Genomic DNA, 17149 nt, shown 5'->3' with positions numbered 1-17149 from the left:
GTCTGGCCTCCGAACTCAAGCAGATCCTACCACACTTACCAGCCAATAGAGCCACCCTCTCAGAGGTGGTGAGAAAGAGGGAAGTTAACGAGGGATTATCAGTTTCACTCTATGAATCTATATGCAGGATCAGCCAACACTCCCTAATGATGCTGCAATTATCTAAACAATTACCAGAAGAGTACTTTTACCCACCATTATCCACTATCACTACACAGAGCGCTCTGTGACATGACACCACTTACAGATGCCAAGGTCAGCAATCTGAAAACAGCTATAATAACACAGAGGGGAGAGAAGCAACAACCAAGGCTAGCGAGGTACGATCAATATGATCGGCTCCTGGTGTTTGGTGTGCTTTTGATTTGTAAATACAACACTGCAATAAAATGAACAAGAAATGGTTACTGATCTGGACAGTTCTGAATGCACAATGTGTACTTCAAGTGTTGAAGATGGAGTATTATTCATGTACAGTTACTGTGCAAGTATACCAGAACAGTCACTACAATTAAAACTTTCATAGATATAAATAAGACAAGAGCATTCTTTGTTTCTAATAGGAAAAAAAATAAGGGAACTAGAATTATTCTAGCGATAGAAGTTACAGTAATGATTGTATATACTGCTACAGCAATTGTTGAGGTGTGTGTGGTATACCAAGTCGTAAACTACAAGTAATATCGCGGACACAAATAAAATGCAGGAAACAACAAAACTAGACTTGCATAAGGGACAACTGCAATTCTACAAGTGGAAATGGGTGTCATATTATCAAGTAACTAATTCTGCAATACAAAACTTTGGCTATTTATTAGTTAAAACTAATTTACAAATTAACAAAACCACACTTTAATTGACTTCATGCGTGACATTCTAGGGAAAAGGTACCTGTTGCTACAGCCTTGCCAAGCTGTAAAACTGGGGATAAACAAGTTGAGTTGTTTTAGTTGAGCTAGACTAAGCTAATGACCTCCCATGATATAATCTTCATCCTCATATTCTACTGCAATAACAGCAGCTGAAGCTTTGCACCTTGAAAGCAAACATGATTGGAATTGGGGCAGAAGCCCCTCAATGCATCCTACTTTACTTAAATACCCTTCATCCCAAGACAAACCCTATTAATGGTACTGGTATCCATACCAGAACGGAGCTTCTCAATGCGACTCGTGGTCATTACATTAAAAGCTATATTTTGCTATTTAGTAAGCTGAGCAGCCGAGATAACTGACCCTTTAACACCTAGGGATATGCAGCCTCGCATTTGTCTTGTTAAACACTACAGCACATTCATTTAGAACATGTTAAAATATCCCAAATCGAGCGTCAGGCATCAGCCATACTCTCTGGATAAATGACAACGCAGCAGAGCGCACCTTAGCGACAGCAGGCTCTCAATCAGCTGGTCCTTGAAAAATCCCATTTCGTTTTTGATGAATACTGGTTATTCACTGCATTGTTTTTATTCTCAGGGTAGTTAGTTTCCAAGTGCTACTGTTGCAAGACTCTCCAGCTGAATTGTGTTTCTTACTTTTAATATTACTCATGTTGTTTTTATGGGGCACTCCTACATTGTGTAGTTTTATGGTGTGGGTTTTAATTTTTTGATGATTCTGACTTTTAAGACTGAAACCTGGTCCTCCTGGGGTTAAATCTCAGCACAGACATCAATTCACTGTGTGTCCTTGGGAAGTGCATTCATATCACTGGGCTTCTACTGGAAGGAAGCAAGCATTTTAAAAGTTTTAAAGGTTACCAAGCAATGTATGGAAGTAGCATGCATGTAGACATGCACATATATTGAATAGCATCTTGTAACACATGTCCACACAGTTACAAAGAAGTCAGATAGCAAAAAATAAATAAATACATAGGTGGAGGACCGAACTTGTCACAATAATGTGCACACTACGATATGCAGCTATCTAACTAAAAATCTACCTACAGGTGCTATTGCCTCTACTGTGTCACCTGGGTGGGTATTTAGCACAGGGGATCGTTTATGTTAACAGTAGTTAAATCATATATTCAAAAAGCGCCTTTATTGGAGGCTGGCATTTATACTGTCCACCTACAGTGCAAACAAGTATGAGTGTATTAAACACAGACCACCCAGCTTTAACCAGCCCTGTAATTCCTTTAAAGCTTTTAAGAAAATACATAAAAATAAATGTGAACTTGTCATGCCCCGAGTGCATTAGAATCTTTCACTTGCAGATCTGTACACATTTCACATACCTTAGCTTCTACTGGCTATCATGCAAACCCCCCCTCACCCCGTTTCGAGCATGTTAAAGATCACACAGCACTTCTATTTAATAGTAACAAATTCCTCTTTGAAAATGACCAGCACAGGCTGATCTGAATAGACAGCTTCACCTGCGTTGTTTAAATTCAGCTTTTAAGCTATGCTAAAAAACTGGATTGTCTGGGATTCCTCCGTCAATTAGTTAAGCACACATACAAGCTGGTGTATGCATTCTCTACTGTGATTGTGTGTTTAAAAAGTACAACCAATTATCCATCACATCACTTTAATCCTTTTCTTGTATTGTTTTCATGCTGACTTGTTGAATAATCTATACAATGCAGCTTTCCCAAATACCAATACCACCTATTTTACAAACAAGGATCACTGCAATGCATACAAGTAAGGTGCAGTTTTTGTTCTGTTTACACCAAAGATTGACAAGATCAACAAAAAAAACCCCCAAAAAACAGAAAGATGGTATAGTTATGGGTCGTTGCATTCTTTGGGCAGCTGAAACAAAAACAAAACAAAAAAAAAAAACAAGATGGGAAGGAATGAAGGGTATGTAATGAATTTTACTAACTGTACTCTTGTATACTTCCTGTCAAGGAAATGGTATGTTTTAATGTACCTTGGCAGTAAGCTAACACCACCAGCCTGTCAGTGCCCTCCCCTGCTTACCTGAGAGAGCAGACTCGTTCAGAGACTTGTGATCGATGGCCAGTTCATCACTGTGACGGATGCAGACCCTGCTGTCGATCTGGTAGAGCAGGGCAGGGCAGAGGTAGGTGAACTGCTCTTGGGAGATCAGGGTGCCTGGGCTAAAACCGTAGTACTCCAGCAGCTGTGTGACGTTCAGACACTGAAAAATAGAGACACAGGGGTCCCAATGACACACCGTTTAAAAAACAATACATTCGTACAAGCGCTACATTTATTATGTATTCAATGTAGAAACAGTGCTCTTACACTTTAATTTATGAATACAAATTATATACTCTGTCAATATGGTGTATTGCCATATGTGACCATATGTTTGCAGCGATATGCCTATTTACACAACCATGTGCTACATAGTGCAGAACTGCACCGAAATGCCTAATCCAATAAATATATGTATATATGCTTTATACCCAAACATTTTTAATACTGGGAGTTTTATTAGTTGCAGACCTCTCGTTAAGCATCAAAACTCCAGGTTTAACCTCTACTACCTCATTAATCCTCTGCTACCAATCAAGTTCATACAATTTTAATCAATCTGATTCCCGTTGTAATTCCACTTCTGTGCTTTCACGGTGACTAAATTCATCATCTTCAAAATGCTCTAGTTTCTTCTGTTAAATGTCAACATTTATGACTGCTTTCACAGACCTGGATTAGCACCAATGTTGAACTACACCACTTAACCTTAGGTAAGGTAGTGCAAAATCAGTGGTAATCTGGGTATGTGAAACCTGTCAGCATTGGAGAAGATATATCAAAATATTCTTTTGGCGTTCAATGAACCACACACTGTAAATGTGAACAGAAATGTAATATTGTAAATACAATTTCTTTAAAAAAAAAAAAAACCTCCAAATTTGCACTGCTGTTAAGACTGTAGAAAAACTGCCATTACTTTAGTGGAGTATTTCAAATAAAGAATTGCTATCATTAAAGAGCTTTCATTGAAAGTTCCATCCACAACAATCCTTCAGTATTTACCTTCTCCATAATTCTTTCACCTCAAGGCGTATGATTGCTAGTGTTCTCTACAGTGCAGTTTTTCAGAATTTAAATGGATCAATTGGAGCAATTTTCACTGAAATGCATGGAGCACCCTGGGGGGGACAGGGACGGAGGGGGCAGGACAGATTTCTCATTGATTGCCGCTAGTTCTCAATACTGTAATGGGAATACCTGTCACTTATCCTAGAGAAAAAGGTCAAGTGCTGTCATAAAACACATTTTTTCATTTTTATTCATTTTCTGGATGGGGGAGGGGGTAGCTGGTGGTTCTGTGGAAGACTATTTATAGTCTCCTAGTAGTAAAAAAAAAAAAAAATGTTCTCCATTTACAGCTATAAATGACAAATACAGAAAAAATGCTTAAGACTAGCTTTTCTTTTTAGGTCTACCTTGATCAGTTGACTAAAGGCACTTACCTCATCGTGCAGGTGTGCTTCGCCCGCTACATGATCACCCAGAGAGAATGGCACAGTGTGCTTGACAGCAGCTTTGTGATTGTTGGGTGCCTCTCGCTTGCGTACATGTGTGTGCTCGTCCTCAGAGTCATGGCTGTGTTTATGTCCACTGGCATGCTCGTCATGGTCAGTGTTCGCATGGGCATCCCCTGTGTGCAAGTGGGGGTTCTGGCTTTCATTGCTGTGGTGATCATCCTCGTTGTCAGCCGCGGCCTGGGGAGCTGCATCTTTGTTACGGGCGCCTTTCTTTTTCTTCCTGTGCTTCCTGGTCGTGGTTTCTGTAGACTGTTGTTGCTGCTGCTGCTCCTCGTGGGTAGAATTCAAGCTCTGTGAAGCCTCTGCGGTCACGTTGCTTCCAGAAACACTGTGGTTCACGTGATGGTGGTGATGGTGATGGGAGTGATGGTGGTGTGCGTGAGAATCTGTATGGTTGTAGTGATGTGGGTGGAGTTTGTGCAGGGGGTTTTGGTCCTCATGGGAATGTCTGGTGGTTGTAGGTTCTGCTGTTCTTTGCTGGAGCTGGTTGCAGCGGACAGAGTGGACATCCCTAACACTAGTCTTGTTCTCCTCCTGGTTGGAATGGGACAGCGGAGTAGGGGGGTGGTGGTGCATGTGGGAATGCAGCCCCTCTTGTACCTCCAGCGCTTTCAAATGAGCCACGTGATCGTGTCCCAAGTCCTCATGGTCCAGCTCTACCACATGCACTTCCCCGAGCCCCAGGCTGGACAGCAGCTTCTTAAAGCCTCCAAAGTCGAGTTTCCCTCTGTCCCCATAGCGCCGGAACAGCTGCTCTACGTAAAACTTCTGCTCCCTCTCAGCATCTTTGCCAGGTGGCGAGTCGTGGTCAGGAGGAGGCTCTATGTCCACATTGTTCTGCATGTAAGGCTCCTGGGAGATCTGGTAGTCATTGTGATCGTGGACGTGGCCCCCCTCCCCATGGTGGTGGTGGCCATCCTCGTGGCAGTGGCTGCACTGATGAAACAGGAATGTCACCACGCACAGGAAGCAGAACTTGGTGTGCATGTGTACCTTCATAATTTCCTCAATTCTTGCCACCTGAGACAAGAGACAACCAAACTGGAAACAGAAAAGTACTGTTCACAGATTTTAAAGTCATTGCAGGCTGTGTCTAGCTTTACACAAGTAGACTGTTTAATATTCAATATCTAAACTTCACATTTGTCTATGCTTAGTACAGTACATTTGTTAAAAGGCCTGATTTAAACACATTTTAAAAAACTGAAAAATGTTTTCCCCACCTCAAGGGCAGTGGTATCAATTGGTTACTTCATTTAAATGTGGATTTCTGTAAAAAAAATGTGTGTGTGTGTGTGTAAATATACATATACACACACACACTTTTTTAAAAAATAAAACACTGCAGTAAACACTTTAAAAATATGCCCCAAAATATTTGTAGAAAGCAGGAATTGTCATGTGTAACCCTTTGAGACTGAATGGCAACCAGGAAAAGTAGTAAGTTAGATCAATTTGTAGATCAGCTGATGACTAACCACAAAAACATTTTTATTTTTTATTTTTATTTTTTTTACCACTACTGTGCAGTTTCCTCAGATGAAAATTGACCTCAGCCAATTATTGTAGTTATGATTTTAACAGGTACTGTTTAAAGTACTGTAGCAGTCTAATAAGCACTAAAGACTGTAAACAAGTCAATGGACTTCATTTACACTCCTTGTGAGCGCTTGCAATAAAATGCAAGACAATTACACAAAAAACAGCAAAGGGACTGCGTAACATTATATCAAACTAAACTAAGACAGGTAAAAAAGAAATGTGAAGAAATACAGTAACATAATTTATCTATGTGACAGTGAATGGTGTATATTTGAAACAATGTTTTAACAGAGTACAGTTTACTCCTTGTTGATCAAATTTTTTATGAAACTTATTGTTTAAAATATGTAAATAGACAGAGAAAAACAGTCCAATATAAAATATCTAATTCAATAATGTCTACTTACAACAGCTAGCCCTCCGTTGTTCCAGATAATTTAATCACATGCATGGGTCTCTGCAATCTGTGTTGCATAATTTTAAACACGAACACAAATTACAGCACCAATTTCCAAACTCTTTCAGTATTTATAACTTTGAATCGCTGTGAACTATAACCCTTTAAAAGCATGATGACAGAGACAATAATACTATTTATCAATCCAAGATTTTACAAAAAACACACAGTTGTACCTCAATAACCATATTATTTGAATCTAGAGTAACAGTCTACTATCTTCTAAAACAGATGGTTGTCTGTCAACAGTTGAGCTTTAAAAGACACTCATATTTTACATAATTATCATGCGACAATAAGTAAAATAATGGGAGGCTTTGTTTTTATGCCAGAACATGAAATACTTGAAGCACTTTATAATATACTGCATACCTTTGCCAATACAAAAGGAGGCTAGATTCTACAAGAAATATGATGAACTAAGCTAAAAAACGATATGTTTGATTGGAACACCCACAACACATACAAATATTTAATGTTGCATTTATTAGATTTGATATATTAAAAAAAAGGAATCCTGACTTACCGGTAACTACTGGAGAGCTAATATTTTCAATAATGGCAAGATAACAATTTACTGTATGGTACTTCATAACTGAAAGGCTAGTTTTTTGTTTTTTTACAAAATGACTTGTGCAATGACTTATTGTATGGTTGATCTTATATTTAGTTGAAACAGATGTACTGCTTGGCTATCACTGCTACAGAGACCAGTAAACAAGAGGTGCAGTTATCTATTTTATTATTAAGTGTTTCTGGCTTGGTGTCAGTGCTTGATCTGACTAAACAGCATAAAATACCACCGTCACTGTGACTTTGCAGCTTTTCATCACACTGCCAAACTTGCCAAAGCTACTGTACCTACCATCTTTTGTCACATTTTTTAGCTGTTGTTACATAATGATGGCAACATACCTACTCAAGCAAGCTAACAAATTAAGGATTATCACGGATGCAGGGCTCTCCAAAACTTTTTCCCATTGAGGGTCCAGGACGCAGAAGTTCTGACAATTTTATTTTTAACACAAACAATCAATGTGTATTGCTGCCTGTATACTAGCAGACATACCAATTGCGAAATGTTACAGTTCATTTAAAGTGATACAACACAAAAACCACCTAAAAGTACAAGCAGCTTTTTTTCACAGAACTGATTTCACACTGTGAAGGAAGTCTTCAGGTCACAATGTCTGCATATTTATTATTCTGGAACGTGCCAACTCTAATTGGAGCTCATGGTCTTGCCCAACAACATGGATGTATAAAGTACAGCAATCAATCAACCTACCTGCAAAAAAGATCCTCTAGAGTGTGGGAGACAAGGAGGGGGCCTCTTTTGAGAGTGCTTTTTGTTACCAAAATATCATCTGATTAAGTAAAAAATGCACACTCGGCAAAACATCAAAATGTCCCCGACCTAGGGGAACTGAAACATGACTTCTGTTTTTCAGAACACAAAAAAAAATTGCTTGGCTCAAACTGTAATCCAGGTTTTACACTGCCCTCTCTTCTGATTAAAAGACAGCCTGTCCAGGTATTTAGAGTTTTCGTTCCTTGCCAGCTTTAACAACAAAATACTGAAATACTGGACACCTGACAGGGAACTGTGCTAAACTTAAGTTCCTGCAATCTACTGTTTAAACCGTATTTACAATGCATGGAATCTTTCCATTGAAGTATTTTATATATACAAAACAATCGAAAAAAAAGTGTACACAGATCTTCTGACATGTGCCTTTCATACATCCCTCAAAATGAGAAAATGCAAGTTTGCAGAGTACCCTTCGATTTAACAAGAACACTTTGCCACTGACCTTCAAAATGAAACCCAAACCTTCTCAGCAGAATACTACAGTTGCCTAGCAAATTAAATTCAATTATTTTAAGTACTTACTTAGTGTTGGTTCCTCTACTACACTGACAATACAGGACAGGTCAGGTCTACCCTGCCTGAAAGCCAGAAAGTACTTCTACATCTTAAAAGCGCTCAACAGGTGCCAACACATCAGCGCTCAACAGGTGCCAACACAACAGATAGCGGAGGATATAAATGTGATCCACCTTGTATAACCAGTTAGTGGCACATGTGCAACGCTACGCAATACCTACTGTCTCAGTTGCTTACAGCTGTCAGACTGGAACCTGGAATACCGGAGAGCTGTGCACAGTCACAGCCCAATTATGTGCAGTTCAAATACAAGTCAAGCCAGCCAGACAAACTTTGTAAGACTGCCAACACCTACCTCCTTATTCCATACCTGACCTAGTGTGTGGTATGCTAGCTGTCCACCGCTGTCTGCGTAGGGTGTGACTTGTGCAAGATTTATAGTTTGGAAAGTTAAACCATTGTCTAATGACAGCACAAAAAAGTCTGGGGGCCCACAGGGATAAGTAAGCTTAAGCAAATGAAGCATTAACTTAGGAGAGTAGTAACACCACAGTAGGTTGTACAACACAGTCAGACTGGTTCAAGCCTCTGTTTCCATTGCCCAGAATATTGTTGTGGATTCCAAACTGTTCCCATGTTGATAGGTCACAACCTACAGTAAGTGACCAAATGATGGGGGCTATCCCACAGAAGAAGTACTACAGAACCAAAGAAATAATAAGAAGAATATGCTTGGAGTTGCAACCACTCATTATCATACTCAAATTGATCAAAGAGTTGCTACAGTATTTCAGTTTTCTTATCCAACCAGAGCACTAACCTTGCCTAGCAGTCCACCCTTTTTACTGCAAAGACCTAGTTACTTGCAGCCTACAACTATGACTACGTATTAACTGTAGTTCATAAAAACTTTACTATCAAGGCATATCTGACTATACTTGTACAGTAACTGACCGAGTCTCGTATCTTGTAAGCCGCTTTGTGATGGTGGTCCATTGTGAAAGGCGCTATATAAAAAGATTATTATTATATTATATCGTACCTTACATGCTGTAGTGTACAGTAAGTTGGATTACACAGAAATACACACATATTCAAATCATTTGGGGAAGTCTTTTAAAGGCTCAGCTAATACAGTAACCCAGCCAACTGACCAGCTCTAGTAGACTTGAAGAAGCATTATTGAGTGTACACCCACATTTACTTAAATAACAGTTTAACCACATTTAGGTAATCACAAAGAAAAAATATATTGCTCTATACAAAAACAAAAGAATGTCCTGACAGAAGAATAAGTATAAGAGGCAGTAGCCTGCAATACAGTTACATTATATAATACAGTTTAACAGCTGTTATTGAACCTTTAAAGCTGAAGTTAAGCTTTGCCTGAAGACTTCAGTTTTAATAACCAGCAAGGATTCATTCGGTAACTGTTTTATTATTTCACAAAAGATCATTGGTTTTAGGGAGGTATTGATTTGTACCAGGCCTTTACAGGACGCAGCTTTTTACAGCTTTTTTTTCTTTAAAAAAATAAAATAAAAAAATCAATACTCAAGGATATCAACTCTGTTGTTGGGGAAAGTGAATCACAGACATGTTTCTATGAAACTGATCAAGTTTGTGTGGCCTTTGAGAATGACCAATCTATTCTAGTCTGTTTTCTTTGTAACCTAGCCCCAAAAGCAGCACTGCTTTCCAGTTACATTATGTACAGATATTTCTCAGACCTGATTAGAATTAAAAACTAGACTGGACGAGTCTGTGCTAGTTTATTTCCAGCCCAAATGTAGGCCAAGTTGCCTAATTGTTTCTGCAGTAGCTATCAGAGAGAATTAAAATGAGCACATGGCTAATTTAAATAAAAGGCAAGCTGGCAAAAAAACCTGCATCATAAAGAAGTACTACAGTGTAGAGATAGAAAGACTGTTGAAGTAAAAATAGTCAAATAGGTCGACTATATTTATTAGTTTAAAAAGAAATACAGTAATAAAATAATGTATTTGATCATAAATCATGTTTTTGATAATGTCTGGTGCACTATTTGTGAACATACGACTTCACAACACTTTGCTGTTCGTGCCTTACATATATTGTAAAGCTGTTTGGATTTTTCAAAATCTATTTATGAATGGTTTTAAAATGTTATTTATATTATGAATTGGATTGTACTGCTACTGCATTTCCGTCCATGCACGCTTCACCTTCACAATTATTCCCTAATCATGTAACGTGTGATTATTCTACTACCAGTGTATTAGAAATCACTACCAAGCAAATACTATACCTTAAGCTAAAGTAATGAAAGGTGAAACTTGAAATGAGTTGGCTTGCTTCATTTATTATTAAATAGTTTAGTTGTATTTTTTATTTGAAGAAAATACCTTTACTTTCGTCCCTGACTGAGTCAACTCCACACTCTGCACTACCCTTAGCGTTTACTCTGCAGAAGCCACCATTATTTTATTATTATTGCTGAAGGACATACTGGGGGGGGGGGGTTGACACGACTCATATCCCTGCCTTTATTTCTGACTAACCGGTTTCTGAAATGAACCCAGGTTAACTGCTTGAGTTACGTTAACCTTCAGATTACAATCTATTCTAGATAGGTTTACTCTGCTTGCTAAGTAATTAGGTCGTCTGAAACTCCATGCTTCACAATCCTGTGACCTGCGATTAGGTCGTCTGAAACCCCACGCTTCACAATCCTGTGACCTGCGATTAGGTCGTCTGAAACCGCACGCTTCACAATCCTGTGACCTGCGATTAGGTCGTCTGAAACCCCACGCTTCACAATCCTGTAAAGTGCGATTAGGTCGTCTGAAACCCCACGCTTCACAATCCTGTAAAGTGCGATTAGGTCGTCTGAAACCCCACGCTTCACAATCCTGTGACGTGCGATTAGGTTGTCTGAAACCCCACGCTTCACAATCCTGTAAAGTGTGATTAGGTCGTCTGAAACCCCACGCTTCACAATCCTGTAAAGTGCGATTAGGTCGTCTGAAACCCCACGCTTCACAATCCTGTAAAGTGTGATTAGGTCGTCTGAAACCCCACGCTTCACAATCCTGTAAAGTGCGATTAGGCCGTCTGTCACTTTGCTGTTCAACTAGTCCGTTATTCCTACTGTAGTTACTAACAGTGGGGTTACATAACAATTACTGGCATTTTAATGCATGCTGTTTTAAGACCCAGCAACTAAAAGCTGAAGTGTTGTTTGCACTTTTTTCTTTTCTTAAATGCAGCAGCTAACAAGGTCTCAATCTCTTGCACATCTTTAATACTGGCAGTGATTAAAGTGCCAGCACTGATTTTCTGCACCATTTAGTTTAAAATTGTGACATTCCAATGACTTTTTTTTTTTTTTTGGTAACTAATGGTTAGGTCACATAAAAAAAAAAAAATGGTTGTTGCTGATTCTGAAATGAGTTTTGCTGTTATACTGAAAACAATGCTGTCAGTGGCGCTGGAACAATTTTTTAAAGTGGGGGTGCTGAAAGCCACTGAACAAAACTGTAACCCCTGTATATGATGGAAGCCATGCAAATTCAAGGGGGTGTTGCAGCACCCCTAGTTCCAGCGCCCTTGAATGCTGTAGCTGCAAACAATTGCTGTATTGTTACTAGAGAGGGTTCATATGGATTCCAAGAAAGTCCTGGTTTAAATATAGGGAACATGCACTCCTCAAGTTACATCATTAACACCCTAACAAATAGTCCATCATTTCAATCACATTATTGTATAGCTGGTAATCTTTTTTTCTACAGCTATAAAACATGATTTTGTACAGAATAAATGTTTCTAAAAATGATTACATTCGCATCACTGCATTTTTTTTTACAGCCTGGTGAGCATGCATAATAACGTCCAATCAATAAATCTTTCAGTACTGAAATATCATTGCAATATAATTGTATGGCCTATTTCTCAATCTGACTTCATTTAAATGGCTCAATATTATGCAAACTTGGATTAACTTCAATGATCCAATAAAGTGAAATGCTCACTATTATTAAGCCATAAACATCTGAGTATTAAGCTAGTCAAATCATTGCTGTTAGCAGCTGGTAATGGAAACACAGGCAAATTCAAATTGCCTTTGACTCGAGTAGCAGTAATAACGCATTTGTAAATAAACTACTATAAAAAAATTAAAAATAACTTGCTCAAAATGTCTTGTACCAGCTTTCTTTGTCTCTTGCAGTCACACTGTCACTATGCTACGATACAGCTAGAGTGTGCAGGCTCACTGGACATTAAAAACACCACTGCACAGAGGTTATGGGGCATTACAACACTTCTCAATGAATGGGTTCATTGCAATTATTCTTGCACGAACATGTTTTGAGCCTGATGAGCATAAAATCAAGCATGAAGACTTACTGTAAAAAGAGACTGAAAGGATCCACATATAGCAGAAAAAAAGTCTGTTCCTTTAAAAATGGGCAAGCTAAGTAACTTGCATTCCAACAATTAGGGCAGTATGCACGCTACGGGCTTTTCTGCTATACATTTCTATGCAAAAATTGCATTTGCTTAGTGTGCTTTACACACCCACATGCAAAATAAGTGAGGTTTATAAAACTAGTTTAAAAAAACAAAAAACAAAAAAACTGTTTTATAAACTTCACTTCACAATATTGGCGGTTTAGATTTGACACTGTGTGGGTCAACTGATTATATCCCTGGATCTCATGATCAGCTGTGAACACAAAAGATACCAACAGTTCAGTGAGTGTGTCCTAAGACCAACCAACAAAAAACACTTTATTTTTTAAATACTTCACAGTGCGGAGGTTAGGTACACATCCAGCTTCAGCCTGGGTGTTTACTAAAATAACACCCCGTACATTTCACAGGCTGCTTCTTATAGTTAAATATGTACTTACTTAGTCTGTACTAAACACTGGTTAATAATAATAATAAATTCAACATATATAATGCCAGGCAAAACAAAAAATATGCTCATTCATAATAATTAAGATGTTTTTCAGCAACTAACAGATTATCTTTACAGTTGCAACCCTACTCTCCTTGCACATCAGAATGCCTCTGATCTCCAACACTATACCTGTCTGTAACTTCAGTACACCAGAAAACTAACATTTAAATCATTAAAGCACTGAAACTACAGCCTCTCCCCACAAACCACACATACTGTACATGTACACACTAGCAAACAAACAAACAGGAGGCAAGTACATGAACGCATCGCGTAATACTCAAGTAGAATAACAAGTTTTATGTACTTCGGCGATGTAACAAGAAGTTCAACACCAGTCTGAGTCTTGACTATATCTATATATATATATATATATATATATATAAATATATATATATATATCATATAATCATAAGGGGCATGAAAGAAAATTGTGTGTGGCCAAAGCAGTTTTGTAGGTAGCATCTGGTTAATGCTCAATCACACTCCCCTCTTGAGCTGCATTTTGTTGACATTCTTTCTAAAGTATTTGTCCCATACTTTTCTCATCAATAAATACTCAACATTGTATTTTCTAATAGTGGCCTGTATTTTTTAGCTTCAAATTAAAAATGATCGATCTTTCGATCTCTCTCTCTGCTTTTAACTGTATAAACTTGTCTATAAACACTTTGTATTTCATTATATGATATGTGTACTTATATAAGCTGATAATCATAAGTGAATTGCATTCAAAAATGTAATTTTTAAATGAAAATGTAAATCTTGTCAATATCAATGAAATGGTCACACAAAGCAAGGGGATTACAGTCAACCCAAGTGAGTTAAAAGTCTGAAATGTGTATAACATGGTGTTAGAACACTGGCCTAAGTATAAAAGTGTCTTTGTTAGATGTTCTCTGAGTTAACTGGCATGTTACCTAATTAACCTTTTGTCACCAATTATTGTTAACAGGTGAGGGTCCATGACTACTATAAATATAGGTAGCATAGGCACAAGTTTGTCATTCCTTAAGCAAAGAAAAAAGTCTGTAATTACTTTAAGAAATGAAGGTGTGAACTTTGCAAGTGTCTGTAACTGTTGTTGCGAAGACCATCAAACAAATTGAAGACACTGGCACTAATGAGGACCAAACAAGGTCAGACAGGCCAAGGGTGACCTCAGAATCAGAGAACAAGTTCATTCGAGTCACAAGTCTGCAAAACCGGCGATTAACTGCCCTTGAAATAGAAGCTCAGCTAAATGCTACTAGAAGTACAGATGTTTCAACATCAACTGTTCAAAGGAGACTGCGTGAAACTGGCCTAACTGGTAGAATTACTGCAAAGAAACCATTGTTAAGAGTGCAGAATAAGAGGAAGACTTGCCTGGGCCAAAAAACACAGAAAATAGACGTTTGAGGAGTGGAAGTCTGTCTTATGGACCCATGAGTCAAAATTTGAAACATTTGGGTCCAACTGCTGAGTATTTGTAAGATGCAGAGAAGGTGAGCGCATGAGTTCTGCATGTGTGGTTCCCACTGTCAAGCATGGAGGAGGCAGTGTCATGGTGTGGGGTTGCTTTGCTGGTGACAGAGTTGGTGATCTTTACCAAGTCCATGGCAAGCTCAACCAGCAAGGCTATCATAGCATACTTCAGAGGCATGCCATTCCATCAGGATTAAGGCTAGTTGGGCAGTCCTTCATTCTTCAGCAAGATAATGACCCGAAACACCCCGCAAAGTTGTGCAAGAACTATCTGGTGAAGAAGGAAAGTGAAGGACAACTCAATCTAATGACCTGGCCTGCCCAGTCTCCAGACCTCAATCCCACAGAACTTGTATGGGATGAACCGGACAGAAGAGTCAAAGCAAAGCTACAAACAAGTGCCCTACATCTCTGGGAATTGCTGCAGAAGAGCTGGGAAGACATGTCGGGTGATTTCCTGCTGAAACTTGTTAACTGAATGCCTCCTGTTTGTGAGGTTGTTATTAAGTCAAAGGGTGGCTATTTTCAGGAATCCAAGATTTAGAGACAATTTTCAATTTTATTGAACACTGCTTTGACACTCCTTATTGTTTTGTTTATTGTAACATGTGTTTTCATTTTCAAGTATTTACAAATAAAGGTTAAAATAAAACAAAAGCTAGAGCTATTGGAATTTGGAGGATTTCAATTTTGAGTCAAGTACAATTGTAGCTGAGACGAAGAGACAATGTCAGTGGTTAAAACTCTTCAAGGCAAACAATGCAATATCGTTGCGAAACAATTTCTTAAGCAACCAAACGTACGTACGTGTGTGTGTGTGTGTGTGTGTGTGTGTGTGTGTATATATATATATATATATATATATATATATATTATATATATATATATATATATATATATAATATAATATATCACGACACTTATGGTGAATTTTTTCAATAAACGCCCTTCTAGTAAAAGCCATTATTTAAAAGGAAAAACGTGGAATGCAGAACAAAATAGCTTTCCCATTCCTAATCATGTTAGGCGTGTTCTATACGATAACCAAGAGTAATGTTTAAGTCAATAACATGATTTAATTAAAACCTTCTAAAATAGAAATACCGGTACCTATTATATTGATTTCATAGGTACTGCTTAACCGCTTCACGATGCTCTCTATACAGTGCCGACTCAGTCATAATGACACCTTCTTCAACTGGAGAGAGTGATGAGTTTTTTCCGGCCTGTGCCTAGCGTACGCGTAATCAGGGCGCAATGTCATGTAAGTAATACGAAAATACATCGATTCACCATCTGAAATTATGACCAAATGGTAATCATAGTAAAATATTCCACCACAACAACAACAACAAAAAACATTATAATGTCTATTATTTAAACGAGTACACACGTGTACCAACACACATTTCACAAGAGGAGCAATTCCCCAACCACACACCACGTCCACGGCATTATCCCCGTTAAGTTATTAAACGTACAGATAAATACATTACAAAAATGAATACATAAAACAAATAACTGTTCGTTTTATCATCCGTCTGTGTTATATTTTAAAATCAAGTTTCTTATACTAATTCGTCTTGTTTGCTGATTATTAGCAATTCGACTTCCCAAGTCTTTTTAAACCAGCATAGACTCGGTTTAGCTCTTACTGAAAAAAAGAGGTACAGATATTGTAGTGATAAATATGCTTGTTCCGGGAAGATACCCGGAGTTGTTATGCTTTAGCTAGCCGGTTCCGTACTGTGAGAGTGACTGAAAACACATCGTTTTTTTTTTTTTTTTTTTTTTTTTTATATATATAGCGTTACCTCACTCGAGTGCCGTGTGCATCTCCTCTTCGCTCGGTACCAAAAAATTAAATCTGCAGACACGCACAAAAGGCCAACGGAGATGCGAAATTAGACATTCACAAAACCCTTTACGTAAAATGTGCAGCGGGTGTAATTACTCTTTGCATGCCGTTACGCTTAGGGAAAATGCAGAGGGAAGAGGGACGGTCACATGGTTTTCAGACCTTTTGTAAATAAAGCTTTTTCCGCGCGCACTGGGACCACTGAACGTAATGTAGTCGAAAAGCCCCTATATAGTGGAGGAAGTGAACGTACAGGTTTTCACAGGCACATTGCTTGACGCTGCGTTGTATTCGTACACCGTGGTGCATGGGGGAAGTGAGGCGTGGGAACTGGGTAGTGGATTTTTTTTTTTTTTTTTTTCCTACTCACGCTCCTTTTCAATAGGTCTGAGGATGATCTGCAATGTGCCAGGCTACTGAAGTCTACGCCATTTCCGTGGCTGGCCAGACTTTGTTCCCTACTAGCCATTCAGATTCAAATTAAAAATGCTTTATTAGCACGATGACCAGTATTGG

At 38.4% G+C, this 17149-nt stretch overlaps 1 protein-coding gene across 3 annotated transcripts in view; it reads right to left on the bottom strand.

Moving 5' to 3' along the window:
• Positions 1 to 16805, bottom strand: part of slc39a10 (solute carrier family 39 member 10) — a 37218-nt gene extending 20413 nt beyond the window's left edge. The window contains exons 1-3 of one of the 3 annotated variants that reach the window (XM_041262366.1): positions 16590 to 16805; positions 4402 to 5517; positions 2936 to 3116 (exon numbers count right to left, since the gene is read on the bottom strand). In XM_041262366.1, coding sequence (XP_041118300.1) covers positions 2936 to 3116; positions 4402 to 5475 — 1255 coding nt within the window. In that variant the 5' untranslated portion in view covers positions 5476 to 5517; positions 16590 to 16805. The remainder of the gene's footprint in view (positions 1 to 2935; positions 3117 to 4401; positions 5518 to 16589) is intronic. The other 2 variants (XM_041262367.1, XM_041262368.1) reach the window with 2 other exon arrangements.
• Between the last annotated feature and the right edge of the window lie 344 nt (positions 16806 to 17149).

Source organism: Polyodon spathula, chromosome 10 (genome assembly GCF_017654505.1).
Source record: "Polyodon spathula isolate WHYD16114869_AA chromosome 10, ASM1765450v1, whole genome shotgun sequence".
In the NCBI taxonomy this organism is placed as follows: Eukaryota; Metazoa; Chordata; class Actinopteri; order Acipenseriformes; family Polyodontidae; genus Polyodon; species Polyodon spathula.
Note: the sequence above shows the minus strand (reverse complement) of the source record. Positions and strands in the feature narration are given on the sequence as shown.